Here is a 19,352-nt window from a genome sequence, read left to right on the forward strand (position 1 = left end):
AAAGTAGTTTACGTCTGTACATGGTCGAGCTAGTATGTTACGTCCACACGAGATACAGCTAGAATGTTACGTCTGTACATGGTCGAGCTAGTATGTTCCGTCCGTTCTAGATAGAACAATTACGTAATGTCCCAACTAGAGCTAGTCTGTGACGTTCGTACATGATCGAGTTAGTATGTTACGTTCACACGAAATACAGCTAGTATGTTACGTCCGTTCTAGATAGAACAATTACGTAATGTCCGAACATGATTGAGCTAGTATGTTACGTCTGTACATGATCGAACTAGTATGTTACGTCCGTACATGATCGAGCTAGTATGTTCCGTCCGTTCTAGATAGAACAATTACGTAATGTCCGAACATGATTGAGCTAGTATGTTACGTCTGTACATGATCGAACTAGTATGTTACGTCCGTACATGCTCGAGCTAGTATGTTACGTCCGTCCTAGATAGAACAATTACGTAATGTCCGAACTAGAGCTAGTATGTTACGTCCGTACATGATCGAGCTAATATGTTACATCTGTACATGGTCAAGCTAGTATGTTACGTCTATACTAGATAGAACAATTACGTAATGTCCGAACTAGAGCTAGAATGTTCCGTCCTTACATGATCGAGCTAGTATGTTACGTCCGTACAAGATAAAACGATTACGTAATGTCCGAACTAGAGCTAGTCTGTAACGTCCGTACATGATCGCGCTAGTATGTTACGTCCGTACATGATCGTGCTAGTTTGTTACGTCCGTTCTAGATAGAACAATTACGTAATGTCCGAACATGATTGAGCTAGTATGTTACGTCTGTACATGATCGAACTAGTATGTTACGTCCGTGCATGCTCGAGCTAGTATGTTACGTCCGTCCTAGTTAGAACAATTACGTAATGTCCGAACTAGAGCTAGTATGGTACGTCCGTACATGATCGAGCTAGTATGTTACGTCCGTACATGATCGTGCTAGTATGTTACGTTCGTTCTAGATAAAACAATTACGTTATGTCCGAACTAGAGCTAGTATGTTACGTCCATACATGATCGAGCTAGTATGTTACGTCCGTACATGCTCGAGCTAGTATGTTACGTCCGTACTAGATAGAACAATTACGTAATGTCCGAACTAGAGCTAGAATGTTCCGTCCTTACATGATCGAGCTAGTATGTTACGTCCGTACATGATCGTGCTAGTTTGTTACGTCCGTTCTAGATAGAACAATTACGTAATGTCCGAACATGATTGAGCTAGTATGTTACGTCTGTACACGTCCGTACATGATCGAGCTAGTATGTTACGTCCGTACATGGCCGAGCTAGTATGTTACGTTCGTACTAGGTAGAACAATTACGTAATATCCGAAAAAGAGCTAGTATGGTACGTCCGTACATGATCGAGCTAGTATGTTACGTCCGTACTACTCCTAGATAGAACAATTATGTAATGTCCTAACTAGACCTAGTCTGTAGCGTCCGTACATGATCGAACTTATGTAACCCTGGTAAATACTAACCGCAATATATCGCTCGGCTATAGAGAACTTCTCTTTAGCTCGATCGGTTGAGCGTTAGACTAGTAAGCCAGAGGTCCCGGGTTCGATCCCATGCGGAGGTAGTGATTTATATTTAATTAATCATGCGCTCTGTTACATTGGCGCCCACGTAGGGACCCGGGAAAAATACTCGGCCTTGCTCCACAAGCATCGCTGTTACCCCTGGAAAAACTCGAGGACGAGTTCTTTCCTGGAAGGGGGAGTATGTAACCCTGGTAAATACTAGCCGCAATATATCGCTCGGCTATAGAGAACTTCTCTTTAGCTCGATCGGTTGAGCGTTAGACTAGTAAGCCAGATGTCCCGGGTTCGATCCCATGCGGAGGTAGTGATTTGTATTTAATTAATCATGCGCTCTGTTACACTAGTATGTTACGTCCGTACATGATGGAGCTATGTTACGTCGGTTCGAGATAGAACAATTACATAATGTCCGAACTAGAGCTAGTTTGTTACGTCCGTACATTATGAGCTAGTATGTTACGCCCGTACATGATCGAGCTAGTATGTTACGTCCGTACATGATCGAGCTAGTATGTTACGTCCGTTCTACTCCTAGATAGAACAATTACGTAATGTCCGAACCAGAGCTAGTATATTACGTCCGTACATGATCGAGATATGTTACGTCCGTTCTAGATAGAACAATTACGCAATGTCCGAACCAGATTTAGTATGTTAGGTCCGTACATGGTCGAGCTAGTATGTTGCGTCCGTACATGATCGAGCTAGTATGTTACGTCCGTACATGATCGAGCTAGTATGTTACGTCCGTTCTAGATAGAACAATTACGCAATGTCTGAACCAGATTTAGTTTGTTACGTCCGTACATGGTCGAGCTAGTATGTTGCGTCCGTACTAGATAGAACAATGACGTAATGTCCGAATCGGAGCTAGTGTGTAACGTCCGTACATGTTCGAGCTAGTATGTTACGTCCGTACTAGATACAGCTAGTTTGTAACGTCCGTACATGATCGATATAGTATCTTAAGTCCGTACATGATCGAGCTTGTATGTTACGTCCGTTCTAGATAGAACAATTACGTTATTTCCGAACTAGAGCTAGTCTGTAACGTCCGTACATGATCGAGCTAGTATGTTGCGTCCGTACATGGTCGAGCTAGTATGTTGCGTCCGTACTAGATAGAACAATTACGTTATTTCCGAATTAGAGCTAGTCTGTAACGTCCGCACATGATCGAGCTAGTATGTTGCGTCCGTACTAGATAGAACAATTACGTAATTTCCGAACTAGAGCTAGTATGTAACGTCCGTACATGATCGATAAGTATGTTACGTCCGTACAAGATAAAAACAATTACGTAATGTCCGAACGAGAGCTAGCATGTTACGTCCGTACATGATCGAGCTAGTATGTTACGTCCGTTCTAAATAGAACAATTACGTAATGTCCGTTCTAAATAGAACAATTACGTAATGTCCGAACTAGAGCTAGTATGTTACGTCCGTACATGATCGAGCTAGTATGTTACGTCCGTACATGGTCGAGCTAGTATGTTACGTCCGTTCTAGGTTGAACAATTACGTAATGTCCGAACTAGAGCTAGTATGTTAGGTACGTACATGATCGAGCTAGTATGTTACGTCCGTACATGGTCGAGCTAGTATGTTACGTCCGTACTAGATAGAACAATTACGTAATGTCCGAACTAGAGGTAGTGTGTTACGTCCGTACATGATCGAGCGAGTATGTTACGTCCGTACATGATCGAGTTAGTATGTTACGTCTGTACATGGTCGAGCTAGTATGTTACGTCCGTACTAGAGAGAACAATTACGTTATGTCGAACTACAGTTAGTGTGTAACGTCCGTACCCGATCTATATTGTATGTTGCGTCCGTATTAGATAGAACAATTACGTTATGTCCGAACTGGAGCTAGTCTGTGACGTCCGTAAATGATCGATCTAGTCTGTAGCGTCCGTACTAGATGAAGTACGTTACACGTACTTCATCTAGTTGAGACCAAGAATTCAAGTCACTTACGCCCGCACAAAGTATATAATGTCCGAATTCGAGCTAGAACGTTACGCACATACATGATCAAGTTAGTCTTTAATGTCCGCACAAAGTATATAATGTCCGAATTCGAGCTAGAACGTTACGCCCATATATGATCAAGTTAGTCTTTAATGTCCGTACAAAGTATATAATGTCCGAATTCGAGCTAGAACGTTACGCCCATACATGATCAAGTTAGTCTTTAATGTCCGTACAAAGTATATGATGTCCGAATTCGAGCTAGAACGTTACGCCCATACATGATCAAGTTAGTCTTTAATGTCCGCACAAAGTATATAATGTCCGAATTTGAGCTAGAACGTTACGTCCATACAAGATCAAGTTAAGTCTCTAACGTCCGTAAAAGAATGCGCAATCCACTAGATTATGGGTTCTCAAGATATCATCTACGTTGAAACATCCTTGCACTCCAAGTTCGTGCTGTAGCTTTGTACTGGCCTTCCATGCATTTGTAGGATCACATCAAGCCCAGTCTTCAAATTTGCAAAATTGTCGTCATTGGAACACACGATGGAATGGAGTCATTTGTGAACATTTGTCCATCACGCGAACATGTTTGTGCATTTTACTTAGAAGATGGTGAATGGTTGCATTAATTGAACGAGTAGCTAAGGAGTGGTTGTTCAGTATTAATGGAATGACCCTGGAAATAATTATTGTAATAACAAGAGGCCCATTGGCCTTAACGGTCACCCGAGTCCTACAGTATTTATTTTTGTTGTTGAAATATGTACCAATTTGAGTAAAAATTGTTAAGTATACCGTTAACTTAAGGTGTTTCCACACATCGTCATCAGCGTCCATTTTTGTGACGTACTTCCGGAAAAAGTAAAGCTCGGACTCAATTTATCGAAATGTACATGTACACCGTGTCGTCATTTCCGTAGTGCGCATCTGGCATTCAATATCGTAGTGCAAAGTATAGTAACACCTGGGCCGTTTTCGTTTCGTTTCGCTCTGTCGATTAAATCGTGTTTACAAATGTATTCTACTTACTCTGTGAAAATAATGTTTTTTGTAAAATATCAAGATACCTATGAAATGCATGTATGAGTGCAGGTGAGAACAGCATACCATGCGATAGCCTCTGGTCACATATGTACCTGACATGTAATTATAAATATACCGTGAGTTAGTGGACTGTGGAATGATGTCCAAAGTGTACATGACTGAGGGTAATTTGGTTCCATTGAAGAACAATAAATTGATCATTTTTGTTATATGTAAACAGAGACAACTGTCATTGTGTAAATGTCATCCCTCTACAAAAGTTCCGATTTTGTTCAAGGAAGATAACTCTCACCTGGATCAAAGTGATTGTAAAATGTAAAATAAATTAATTATAAAGCCACTGTGTATATGTATAGATCTTTGTGTCCTGTTTGCTTTTAGCTTGTAGATAATCACTTGTATCCGTACAAAATCAATAAAATTTTGCAGGTTAATTGCGAAAGTGTTGAGCTCCCTTAAGTCAGGACCATGAGCTGATCATTCCTAGATCGAGTTGCAGTTAAATCGGCCTTTAAGAACTTGTTTTTAAGTTTGAAATAGTTATTTTCAAAATAGCGGCCGTGGCAGCTAAATTGACTTTCTGATCGACCTGGAAAATAACAACACTTTGTCAGGACCATTAGTCGATCATTCCTACCAAGTTTCAGGTCAATCGGCCTAGCAGAACCTTGACTTGACTTGAAATAGTTTTTCAAAATGGCGGCCATATTGGATTTCTGATCGACCCGAAAACTAACACTTCGTCAGGGAGATGTCAGTAACCTTCCCATGAAATATTAATGAAATCCCTTTGCCAGTATTTCAGCTTAAGTTGAAAATGCTCGAGCATGGGTTTTGTTCTAAAGCCTAATTTCTTGTTCGGTTTATAAATAATAAATAACATTCTATTTTGTCAATAATTTGGGAATGTTTTCAATATTGACATTTGACTTTTTGAGTTAAAAAAATGTTGTTTTGAGCACAAAAACCATGCTTGATCATGACGACGGTTTCATGAATATGGACCCTGGTGTTAAACTGAATACAAATTACTTCAACAAATGTCAAGTTTTCAAGTTCCTTGATCGTTCAAATATCAAGTGCACTTGATTTCAATGTAGTGCATGTTTACCAAACAATAGGCGACAATTAATAACAAAATTTTCTAACACGGCTACCTATGCTGCCAGGCCTCATGGTTTTCTCTGGTACTCCGATTTCCTCACACACCAAGACGCTCTTTGCTCTTGCATCCCAGTGATTAATAGTGGTAAATAAAAAAAAAATCATCAATGTTGTAAAATAACTTAAGGTTGATATATAAATATGTATCTATGTTGTAGGTGGACATGCTGTTGCAGACCGATTATAAAGCCGAAATTCAGTGTTTAGAATCCATCTCTCCAACTTTCCTCACAGACGTCTACCTGCCTGGTAAACTACAGCAAGGAGGTTGGTTATAACGCTTCCTGTATCAGAGATACAGAGTAACCACTCTCAGAGTAACCACTCGGCAGAAAGTATCAGAAAGCAGACAAACAATTGATTAATTTCAACAATTTAATTGGTCTTGTCACCAATCTATGATCTCCCTTTTCTACGGAAATGACTGTCTATATTCAATGCTCCACTGCAATGCAAATGTGCATTACAAGTCTGAAGAGCAATTGTTCTGTAGCAGAACTAGGCTCACTCCAGTAGCCAGACTGGTTCCAGAACGTTACATTATCCTTGCATTGCAAAGCCTTGAAGCCCCATGACCAGGCCAGAGGTCCAGTCCATGGACCGATGTACGCCACCAGATGACCAGCCTTGTTGGCTTTCGGCTCTTAACTGGATGTTGATGGCTGTCCAGAGCCAAGGATCATTTGTCATCTGTAAATAACAGAATACATTAAAGCAATCTGACAAACAATACATCTGATTGATCATTCAATAATATCGGTATCTGGCTACAACTACAAGTTGCAAAAAGTTCAAATATTTATTTACATATTTAAATTCAAATTTGAAGAATTTTATATGGATTTTTTTCAATGATTAATTAAAGTCAAATCACATTTTAAAGTATTTAATTAAAGTGTTTAAATGAATTTGTACACAAAGTTTTCGATTTAACTGATTTCAAAGTTTAACAGGTGAAGTGAATTGGGATGAGTAACAAAATCCTTAATAAGCTTGACATTTAGCAAAGAGAACACTGGACAAGCATTACCTACTACGTTACCTGTGGATGATCTCCCTTTAAAGAAAGCTTCCTGTGGTCTTAGCTTGTTTATTCCTGTTTAATGAAAGCTTCTTGGTTGCTATAGCTTGTTTAGGGGACCAGCTATTTTGTCTGCTGCACTTCAATGAAGGTTATTTCATGTGTTTTTTTTTACATGTCTTGTAGGAATCATGATTCCTTTGGTTTTTATATGGTGGTACAGTATATGTCAAAACAATAACACATTTTGGATGAAATTTACTTGCTATTCCAGATTGACATCAATATAATGGTTTCCTATGCCAGAATTTAATATAATTTTTTAGGTTTTACCATTGGAACATTTGACACGGATTTCCAGATTTATATATTTTTGGACAACATCAAAGAATAACAATCAATTTTCATCCCGATTACTTTTAAATGCAGTCTTATTTACGCTGCTAAGAGCTTTTTTTTCTCTCGACTAACAGAGCAAAGTCCACATCTTCCGAGTAACTTTACAATTATGGCACAAATTTCAGTTAGGAAAATGCCTGGTTTTCTTTTTTCATCTAAACAACCAGAAATAAGTCAGTTTACACCAGTTTTCCTCTAACCAGCCACAAGTATAGCTCAAGATTTATACCCATTTTAATAACTCTTTATAGCTCATACCACCTTTCCTGTTAGTGATCTTCATTGTTTTCATCATACAAATAGTTTATTCACAGCTGGAAGTGACAGCAATCAGGTATAAAGTATGTATAGAACATGCAAAAATATTTATAACATATATTTCCGCAGACCAAAGGTCTGATCACAATTTCGGACAAAACAAATTTTGAAATCCAATGCCTCGGGAACTGTTTTCTATGTGCTATGTGGATTTTTTATTAGTATTTATACATGTCTTGCAGCTTTAACCTACTTTAGTTACCATATTTCCAATATTCAGGGCTGTTAGTTCAGTGCTGGGGAGGGGGAAATATTTATATTTAGTTTATGCTACAGAGATTATGTTCTACATTCGCGTCCGAGACATTGGATTTTTTTTAAAAACAGTAATTGTTAATTCAATTATAAATATAGAACTAAACAAACGGCATTCCATGTTCACATTTTTTCTTTTTTTATTGTTTTTTTTTTTATTTCTTAGTTGGATGCAAATGACAACAATGATGTATTTTCGACAGAGAGACACGACAACATGATTACAATGTGTTTAATGATTTAACAGTGATTAAAAGGCTACCATTAAAAGGACTACCTACACAGTATATCCATGGTCCACAACATTCTTTTTTTAAATTGACTTGAGAAAAGTTTAAGTATTTAGTCTTTTAAGCACATGGTTGGACATTTGAATTTAAACACATTGAAGGAGCCTAGACTTTAGACACATAAGGTAACCTGTTGACAGTCCCATTTATTTGTCCTATGTTGTTTTATGTTACTACATGTAACAAGTGTCCATGACTGTAGGTTTATGTCCGGAGATTGGGGGAATGATGGTACTGGCAGTACATGTACCTCATGATGAAATGATGGATGTCCTATGTACAAATGTCCACTAAGGATTGCTTAGGTGGTGGGGGTGTCAGTCAAATGGCCTTGGTCCTAGTAAGCCCCAGCTCCCCGGCCACCATAGGGGTGTTGTCTGAATTGTCCCCGACTGCCCCGTGTTGATGGAGCCTTCATCTGGTTATTGGATGATCCCCAGCCACCACCAGTCTCGCCTATTTTAAAAAATATGTTCTTTTGATATACAACTATATGTAGTATATTGTATCACAATTGTAAACAATCTACAAAATCAAAAACATTTTGATAAAAAAATATGGGAGTTTATATATTTCTTCATCCTAAAATAAATATTTATACATGGTACATAGTTTCAGCTCAAGATCAACAGAAACGTATTCAGGAAAATACGAGATTTGTTATCATGTTACAGTCTTCAATAATACAAACAGAAAATTCAAGCTTTAACATTTTCCATCCGGAGGTACATTATTGCCATATTAAAGAATAATGTGGAGTGGAATTCAATGAAAATAAATGTTTGAAAGATATCTTAAAATGACATGACTGAACCATTCTGATATATTAGAAATGTTTCAACAACTGGAGACTGACAAAGACACTTTAAGTCATGGTCAGCACTATGGTCTTGATTTTCTCTAGCCCGTACTGTTGGATGTGAACAAAGCCGGTCACTAGTATAACACTAGATCAAAGCAGTGTCAGACAGACATCAACGTCCACACATCCTTCAGACAGGCATATTATAATTGGCACATTCAATCAATGCATAAAACAAAGGGAAAGGGAATATGATGAACAAAAGCCTGGTATTTTATACAGGAAGGTGGAGTGTTGCTTGATACTTAATTAAGATAGTAAAATATTGGACAATCTTAGGAGGCAGGGTTGTAAAAATCCACTAACCCGACCCTACCAGATTTTCAGCTTGGGCTAGTGAAATTACGGCCGGGGCATGCTATTTTTTAATATGTCATAACTAACAAAAATGTTTCTGTTCTACTTTATCATCATGAGGAACCAATTAACATTTTAAACTTGTGATTCCTGGTAATTTTCACTACAACATCTATCAGAACACATGGAGTCAATCATGTCATATTGATCATGATGCAAAACATTCTGTTGCCTTTCGACATGTGTGTTGTGTGATAGTAGGCACAAGTTCACAACTGAAATAGCCTTGAAAGTCTTTACTAACCACCAAAATCGCCCTCTTTGTTGCAAAAAATCCTCTTTCCTATGACTCGTTAGTCGTATGTGAAGTACAGAAAATAAAGTAAATCTCTCCAAAAGTCGGCAAGTCTGCCATGTTTTTTTTCTAATGCTTTCTAATACTTAAACCAGTAGCCGCACTGATTTTCAGGAAGAGTAAAAAAAAACTTCTTTGGTTTAAGTTTCAACAACTTTCATGGCGTTCATTTATCAAATAGTAACATATAATTATTTTTTCATTTTTTCAAGGAACATATATCCATCTGTGAATGAGATATAGATTGTGTGATAATGTTTTCATCTTGATCCATTTTGCATTTGTTAGCTAGCAGAACTTTATTACGGGCTATTGGATACTTAGTGTCTACTTGCCCCGGGCTAGTATCCTGAACATTTTAAAATATGGGAGGTTGTATTTACATGGTACATAGTTTCAACTCAAGATCAACAGAAAGTTTTTCAGGAAAATAAGAGATTTTAATGTTTCGGTCTGAAATACTACAAACAGAAAATTCTAGTTTTAACACATTTCATTTGAAAAGTACATAATTGCCACAAGAATAATGTGGAGTGGAACTCAATAAAGCAAATGTTTGAAAGATATATAAATATTACATGACTGAACCATTCTGATATATTAGAAATGTTTCAACAACTGGAGACTGACAAAGACACTTTAAGTCATGGTCAGCACTATGGTCTTGATTTTCTCTAGCCCGTACTGTTGGATGTGAACAAAGCCGGTCACTAGTATAACACTAGATCAAAGCAGTGTCAGACAGACATCAACGTCCACACATCCTTCAGACAGGCATATTATAATTGGCACATTCAATCAATGCATAAAACAAAGGGAAAGGAAATATCATGAACAAAAGCCTGGTATTTTATACAGGAAAGTGGAGTGTTGCTTGATACTTAAGATAGTAAAATATTGGAACAAATCTTAGGAGGCAGGGTTGTAAAAATCCACTAACCCGACCCTACCAGATTTTCAGCTTGGGCTAGTGAATTACGGCCGGGGCTTGCTATTTTTTAAGATGTCATAACTAACAAAAATGTTTCTGTTCTGTTTTATTATCATGAGGAACCAATTAACATTTTAAACTTGTGATTCCTGGTAATTTTCACTACAACATCTATCAGAACACATGGAGTCAATCACGTTTGTATTGATGATGCAAGACATTCTGTTGCCTTTCGACATGTGTGTTGTGTGATAGTAGGCACAAGTTCACAACTGAAATAGCCTTGAAAGTCTATACTAACCACCAAAATCGCCCTCTTTGTTGCAAATAATCCTCTTTTCTATGACTAATTAGTTATATGTGAAGTACAGAAAATAAAGTAAATCTCTCCAAAAGTCGGCAAGTCCGCCATGTTTTTTTTATGCTTTCTAAGACAGAAACCAGTAGCCGCACTGATTTTCAGATGTAAAAAAATAATTGGTTTAAGTTTCAACAACTTTCAAGGCATTCAGTTATCAAATAGTATTTATATAAAAAAAATATCTTTTTTTAAGGAACATATATCCATCTGTGAATGACATAGATTGTGTGACAATGCTTTCATCTCGATCCATTTTGTATTTGTTGGCTATATATATATAGCTAGCAGAACTTTATTATGGGCTAGTGGATTATTAGTGTCTACTAGCCCCGGGCTAGTATCCTGAACATACATGGTACATAGTTTCAACAGAGTTTTACAGGAAAGTACGAGATTTTGATATGTTTCAGTCTGAAATACTACAAACAGAAAATTCTAGTTTTAACACTTTTCATTTGAAAAGTACATAATTGCCACAAGAATAATGAGGAGTGGAACTCAATAAAGCAAATGTTTGAAAGATATATAAATATTACATGACTGAACCATTCTGATATTATAGAAATGTTTCAACAACTGGAGACTGACAAAGACACTTGTAAGTCATGGTCAGCACTATGGTCTTGACTTGCTCTAGCCCGTACCGTTGGATGTGAACAAAGCCGGTCACTAGTATAACACTAGATCAAAGCAGTGTCAGACAGACATCAACGTCCACACATCCTTCAGACAGGCATATTATAATTGGTATAATTTTATACAGAAAAGTGTTGCTGGATACTAGATTGTAAAACTGAATTAATCTACGAGTTAAATTTGTGATTTGTTCTATTGTATCTTTTCAATTTCCTATAAAATAAACGCGATTCAAAACCATTAAACTAAAATGTCAAAGTTGCCAATGAATAGTGCATCATTAAGTTGATATATTTATATCTTATGAAATGTTGAAAATAGGATCCAATCAAAATAGGGTTATTTATATCTACTTAGTGATAATTGGTTACATTAAAATTATGAAAAAAAAATCAATGACCAATACTGCCAAAGACAACTTAAGATTGGTGTTGTGGCCTTTGCTTGGCCATGCCCATACTGTTTGATGCTAACCAAGCTAGCCACTACAAGTTTACCATAACCCTGGACACCACATAATGCTTACAAATACTGTCGACACATCCTTCAGCCAGGTAAATGGGAAGAGGGAGTGAGAAGCTTGTATACCTGTTAAATCTATCACTACGTCCCTACTGTTAAATGTATCATGTCATACAGATGACTTGGTGCTAAATTTCTGTGTATTAGGTTGTTGTGCGGTGCAGTCAGATTCTAGTGGTTTGCAGCCGACACTTTTAAGTGTGAATTGCACGAGTCCCAAACACACCAACTCAGGCAACTGTACTAAATATCACTACATACCATATCCCGCTTGGTCATATGCTCCCTCTGCAAACGAGGAGAAGAAAATAGTCAAATAGTCAAATAATCCAGATGGCACACATAAAAGTGGCTCATATTTGCCACTGGAACCAGTGCTCTTTGCAGATGCCCAAAACTGTGAAACCCAATATGCCCAAATGTGTCACATAACATTTAACAACTTACCATATCCTGTTTGTTCATATCCGCCCTCTGCAATTAACAAAAAAGGAAACATTTGAGCAAAACATGTTAAACAACACAGAAAATTTGTATGCCTTTTAACTATTTTATTTTCTTGGCAAATGAAAACTTTTTCAGAAAGTTAGTTTACCAAGTAATAATATCCATTTGTTGGCAGCAAATGTTTTCATTTTGTTCATGATCCCAAATGCTGGTTCTATTTTTATTGTGGCACATTACCTTATGCAATAATATCAACACTGAAATATATATGCTCCTCACTGTACTATGGTATACTTTAATTACAAAATGACAAGAATCCTAAACACATTATCTATTAGAATCCTAAACGCATTATCTATTTTTAAGCTTTTACCAATCAGAATCCAACGCTATTCTTTTGAAAATAACATCCCCATATTACCAGTTTGCAAGAGCATGAAGGTGTATCCCATAATATATTTTAATGATGACTTTAACATCAAGATAATACCATAATTTCAATCGTGTATTAATCATAAAACGAGGCCCAAGAGTCTCGATAGTCATTTTGGTTTTATTTGAACCTCAGGATGAGGACAAAACTCAAATAAAGTTTCCTAGGATTCTGATTACAGGGGGCATACCATAAAACATCACTCTGTGCATCATAATTATGGTTTAGTAGCTGACAAGTGACCTAAAAGCAGGTCAAGGTCATCACATTCGGAAAACTAAATTCTACTTTATACAACCAAGATACAAGAAATGTCTCAACCTCAGACCTCATGGTACTCAAGAAGTTAAAAATGTGTAAATTGAAGGCAGACAATCCATCATAGCATTAGCTCCCCATGGCCTATTTCAAGATGACCTTAAAATTGTTTGAATGTTGGTAATTTAGAAATGATATTGCACTTACCATATCCTGTTTCTTCATATCCACCAGCTGCACTGGATCCATGTCCGTAGTCAAAATACTGAGTATCCCTAAAGCGATGAAATTACATTTGTAGAGTCAGTCAAATATTTAACACAAAATGCATCAGACAGATTGGAAAATGTTGTCATATATGCTACAAATATAGCTATATTACAAATGTATATATTCTCTTAAAGTGAATCTGCATGCACTGTCGCTAATATTTGCTTATATTCTTCAAGTGATTAACATATTATCCCTTTGAGGCATTTCTTCACAATGAATACATACCCGCCTCCATAGCCTGCATCGTAAGTTTCCCTTGCGTATGGATCAGAGTATTCTTCATAGCCCTACAAAAACAAAATTGAACATGTATATTCTAAACTTGATGATGCCAATTAATTTCTATATAAAACTTAAGTAATAATTTGTTTTGATAAAACCAGGTTTCTTTCATTTCAATTTCACACAACGGTTTTGGCTTAATTGCAACAGACCTGGTTTGAGTAGTCGTTGTAGCTTGTGTTTTGTGCAGGTGGTGGAGCTGGCCTTCCCCTTCCTGATGGGGCACCACGTGGGGTTCCTCTGGCAGCACCAATTGTAGAACCACCTCTTGGAGCACCCCTGAAGCATTCACAATTCATTCATGTTGTTTAATCCACAGTCAATTATTAGACATATATTCAGTTATAAATAAAAACAGATACTAAACATTCTATCAAGTTTCATTTTCTGCTTCCTGACCACCATTGTTTACATTAAGTTAGTTTTAGTCGGTGGTACAGGGTTCCTTTGGCGTAAACACCTATCTGTCCTTTACCTGTTAGGCACTACCCGGCCTGGAGGTGCAGCCCGCCCAACTCCTCCTCCAGTGGGTCCTCCACCAAGGATACCGCCACGTCCTGCCCCTCGGGGGCCTCCACGCCCCCTTCCACGACCGCCACCAACACCTCCTGGGGTCGGCTTCTCGCCGTTCAGGAACATCATCTCCTCCATCTGCTGCTGCGAGATTTCATCATTGTAATCCTGCAATACAAAAATTTAGAATTAATCAAGACATCTTTAATCCTATTTTTCCTTTGGAGGTACTTTTCAAACGAAAAATACTAAATGCTTCTCAATCTGATTATTTACAAGCTGCATGCGTTTCTTTTGTTACACACCAGTTTTTTTCCAATGCAGATAGGCTATTGCAGCAAGTTAAATTGATAAACATGAATGAGATAAAGGATTCCTACAAAGTGAAAGTTTACAAATACCAATTAGACTGCAAACATCAAGGTAGAATAAAAAACACTTACTGAAGGTTCTACCATCATAACTTGGTCTTGTACATGAGGTTAAATTGAAAATTTCTATTACTCTTGTATATATTTTTTTTATTGGAGAGCCATACTTGGCTTTGTGATAGTTTAGTATTTTGACTGTCATTGTATACTTACTGGTGTCAAGAATTTCTGCACCTCCGACACTGCATGCGATAGTCTGGCATAACAGTCAGATGCTTCACTGTACACTTCTATGAGAAGATGAAGATCTTCGTTCAAATGTGCGTACTTTCCACCTTCCTTCTTCATTTCTTCTTCCTACCATTTCAATGATTAAATTACAGAGATTTATTGAAGAGATGCAAAGTCAGGTGAAAACACAGGTTCTTGTATGAATAGCAGAAACAAATTGTCAAGACATATCCCTCTGGTAAATTTAATGACAACTAAAATTCTGGAGTCACAAACGTTTTTAATTAGGGCATTTCTTTTTCTATAATGTTATCCACTGGTGATGCATCAAATTTGATTTTCATTGCTATAAATATATGATGGATACTTTTATTTTTGTGTGTTTCTTAACCCTTAGGCTGCTACATTGATTTCTATGTAAAGGGACGCCACTGCTGAATTAATTATTGAAATATAAATTAATTTACTGAATTTTTCAAATGTGCATAACTTGAAAAATATTTGTTACATGTGAATAAAAGTTACAGGAAAATTGTTCGTTATTGTCTATAGTTTATATTAACGTTTTCGATTCTAAAGTTGCTTCAGTATTTACCTGTACAGGAGGTAATAAAGGTAAGAAAAGGTGAAACTTTTAATTAATCGGATTTAAGCACCAGAAAGATCATTTTAAAATTGTTTTTGTCAGCAAATGTGATTGGAAAATGATAACAGAGATTATAAACTTCATTTATGACATAAGACGCTGTACAATTACACGGAGATTCTCAGGTAAAAAGGTCAGGTATTTCATCAAGAATTGCATGCGATTTGCTACAGGTTTCAGGTCGTCATTCAATATATTTATTGTCACGGTCAGCATATAGATATATCTTAGCTACGGTCTAGTTTATGATTAAATCATCGATAAATAGTTTGAAGAAATCAATCGGCTCAAAACGTATCAATGTCCAATTCGGCCTCACCTGCAGACGACATGTGCACCTCGGTCCGCCGATATTTTCATGTTTGCCGTTCATTGGAAAGTTACATATTATGTTACACCGAAGTATTTCCACATCAACCATGTCAAACCCTTTAAAACCTTTATTATCATCGTAGGTGACGCTGGAGAATAAATGTTTACCATCATATTCATCACTTCAATCTACACGTCCGCCATTTTTATGACGTTTTTTCCAATTTGAAATTCTCTCGCACACTTTTGATTATTACTAGGGTACATTGACGGGAATATCGAAAGTAATGACAAAACAACCAATCAGAGCCCTCTACTATACGCTTAGCACTGACGGCACGACTTTTCGAAACCACTATTGTGGCGCGTAGCAGCCTAAGGGTTAAAAGATATTTCATGCGGAATGTGACAAAATCTTTTTATAAGCTGAACTATGTATATTAATACTTTAGCCGACTATTTAGAAACTTGAACAGACCAGAAACTTTTATTTTTTTTAAAATATATTTGGGCCTTCTTTTGATTCTCTACGAATTTCTTATCAATTATAACTTTAATTTGATCATTGACTACAAATGTAGACCTCTACTTAATTATGCCATCCAAACTTATTCCCATCACCACTTTATTTTACCACATTAAGTGTTCAATAACTCAGTCTTGACAAGCAGGTAGACTGCATTAACATGTACCTTGTTTTTGTCCCTCATGGAGCCCTTCCCCAAAATTGACATCTTGGTGCCAGTCTCCTCCTGTAATCGCTTCAGTGACATTCCTTTGGGTCCAAGAAGCTTCCCCACAAAGTTGAACTAGAGACAAAATTCAACAAAACAATAATTAATTTTGCAGTGATGCACTTGTAAATAATAAAATGAAAGAGTTAAAAGAGGCCACCCTTCTTCCTTGTTTTTGAGTAGAAAAATTAACTCTTTTTTTTTCTCCATTTTTCAGTCAACTTGACAAATTCGGAGAGCTTCAAGATAAATCTAATATATCATCCAATCAAAAGACAAATTTGCAGTTTTTGCTGATATTTTTGAACAATTCAAAGTGACCATCTTTTCTTCAAAATAATCACAAGTACAAAAATATTGGTCATATGATAATATGTAGAGCATCATAATTTCTGCACATTAACCTTATTTTCTATGCGCAACATATAACGCTCTCATTTTTAAGAAACAAACTATAGTTTTACATTTTCAGTTGAATTTTAAACAATGGGTGGCAATAATAAATGATTTTTTTACCATTTCATCATCAAACACGGTTTTAAAATTTGGGTCAACCAGATATCTGACAACCATGTTACAAGTGAAAACATAAATTTGGTAAATGCTCCAAATCTTATTGAATTGATTAAACAATGGTCCATTTTTGATACTTAAGATGCAATGAATATCCCGACAGCTCCGTAAAGTGGTATTACCTTGGGGAAATCTTTGACAGGAATCTTCACTTTTAATGCCACGCCTTGAGGTCTTGAATGATGTGCTTCCACAGTTGGGACCTGTTTCTTGGCATTTCCTTGTTCAACACGTTTGATCTCTATAAAGGGAACACAGCTATTAATCAATAATTTACAGCAGCACGTCCCTTCATGAATAAAAATAAAATGCAGCAATATTTCATTTGAAATTGGGGGAAAAAATCATTTTTGAGAAAGCAATCTCTTGAAAGACCAGTCTATTTTCACTCGTAAGACTAGGCAAAACGAATCATTGTTAGGCAAAATATGTCGGTGTCATTTACAACATGTAGCAGATACAAACGTCAAAATAATTCTAACATTTTTAACGACACATTTCTGTTCTTTTGACCCTAGCGACATCACCGTATTATAATGTGTCAAAAACAGACAGACACCGATGCTTGCCACATGATGTTGGTCAATGTCAGATCAGATGACAAGAAGTAAATAAGTTGCAGTGATTAATCTACAATTCATTTTTATGAGTCCTTTTCAACTGTATTGCTATAAACAGCGAGTCCCACAATCTTAATTTAAGTATTTCCAGAAATTCTGCGAGGCGCATGTAGATTTATCACTGTTTTAAGTTGCATTGTTGAATAAAGGAAGCCATTGTCAGCTGTATTTCTAGGGGAAACTAAAGACTAAATATTACTGATGAACAAAGTAGGTTAATTATGCTCAAATGGGTTTATTGAGCAATTTTCATCTTAAGGGCTCAGAAACTTGTCACTTGGTGCTAATATAGGGGAGACAACCCACACCTCGGCATGACTAGGGCCGTTTTCGTTAAACCGGTCGGGCACAGTTGTTCGTTTATTAAATAGGGTCGGACCTAGCAATCTCATACTGCTTTCAGGCGACCCTTGACAAAGCATTGCAAGGCCTGCATAAACATTTACAGGTCCGTCAGAATGTATACCCGAAATTGTTACATTTATAAACGGTCAAACCGATTGTTTCACATAAACGATTAGACCCTAGAATTCGTACAATATCTCGACAAATTTGAGGATACATGTTCATAGTTCATTTAACACAATACGCTCACTTAAATTTCTTGTGGCTATCCCCGCAGTAATCATGCNGGGGGGGGTAGTGAAAAAATATGTTCAATGTACAGGCAACTAAGCCTATGAACATCGATATTTTGCAAAATTAATATTGAACCTGCGCTATCAACATTCATGATATTAACATGAGACGAATACGTTAATTGTGAGTTCGTTTAATGTTCTTCATTTCCGCCGGCTTCCATGCTTCTGTCATGGCGTCCGCGGACAAAAGAAAAAGCTCGTGGTCGACATTGAAACCATTACTTACCATCGTTTATGAGTCTTGCTGAATGTGATAATGCACCAGTGTCGAGTTGCGTCACTTCGGTTTTGAGTTCTTCTAAATATTTTACACTAGCCGGCCCCAAACTGGCTGGTTGTTGCTGTTGCTGCATGGCCATTGGGTTCATGCGTTGTTCCCGTTTGAATTCCATGATCAAGGTGGTAGCGTCTTTAACAAGCACCTTGTGAACTACTTCCGCGACAGAATATAGTACACTGTCTGTACCAAAATAACACCTATATCAAAGCATGGTTGAAGAAGTTCAGATACAGTTAAGCTTTCTACTGTTTGTTTAAGTTTTTATTATTGAAAAAGAACAAATAAATTCCAACTATTGTTTATGCGGAAGAATAAATTATGTAAATTTGACCGGATTACAATGAATTTATTGTAGACCAAGTGCGAAGGGCAGACGACTCCGTGAAGACTTTCTCTTTCCAAATGCAAGTTGTCGTTCCTTTCACTTGCAAAACTATACAGTCGGTTGATTTTTCCTTCTATAGAATAGTCATAATATAGCTATAAAACATTAATTCTATCCTTATTCTGATAATCCCCCACCCACCCCACTCACACACCAAAAATATCGCTGCCATAAGCATAGACGTCTAAGGTAGAGAAGGACACTAGAGGCAAACAAATCTAGTCAATGCTTTTTTTGCCCTTTTTAAGTCATCAAGGTACCCGCCAAAGAATGCATATATTTTTTTTTGAATTTATCCGAGAACAATATATGATAAATGAATATTTTGAAATA

The 19,352-nt window shown here is 36.9% G+C and overlaps 1 protein-coding gene across 2 annotated transcripts; it reads right to left on the reverse strand.

Annotated features, from left to right (window-relative positions):
• Positions 1-7,881: 7,881 nt before the first annotated feature.
• On the reverse strand, positions 7,882-18,778 carry LOC110466100 (KH domain-containing, RNA-binding, signal transduction-associated protein 2-like). Of its 2 annotated transcripts, XM_021522407.1 has the most exons (11): positions 18,581-18,778; positions 17,216-17,334; positions 16,479-16,595; positions 14,811-14,954; positions 14,189-14,394; positions 13,866-13,992; positions 13,657-13,718; positions 13,366-13,433; positions 12,468-12,494; positions 12,282-12,308; positions 7,882-8,512 (listed from the first exon to the last, which is right to left on the reverse strand). In XM_021522407.1, exons 1-11 carry the CDS (start codon positions 18,744-18,746, stop codon positions 8,394-8,396), a joined length of 1,182 nt encoding a protein of 393 aa, XP_021378082.1. In that variant the 5' UTR covers positions 18,747-18,778; the 3' UTR covers positions 7,882-8,393. The 2 variants fall into 2 exon arrangements, with proteins under 2 accessions (XP_021378082.1, XP_021378083.1); XM_021522408.1 differs by lacking the exon at positions 12,282-12,308.
• Between the last annotated feature and the right edge of the window lie 574 nt (positions 18,779-19,352).

The sequence above is a fragment of the Mizuhopecten yessoensis genome, unplaced genomic scaffold (genome assembly GCF_002113885.1).
Source record: "Mizuhopecten yessoensis strain PY_sf001 unplaced genomic scaffold, ASM211388v2 scaffold11117, whole genome shotgun sequence".
Taxonomy (NCBI): Eukaryota; Metazoa; Mollusca; class Bivalvia; order Pectinida; family Pectinidae; genus Mizuhopecten; species Mizuhopecten yessoensis.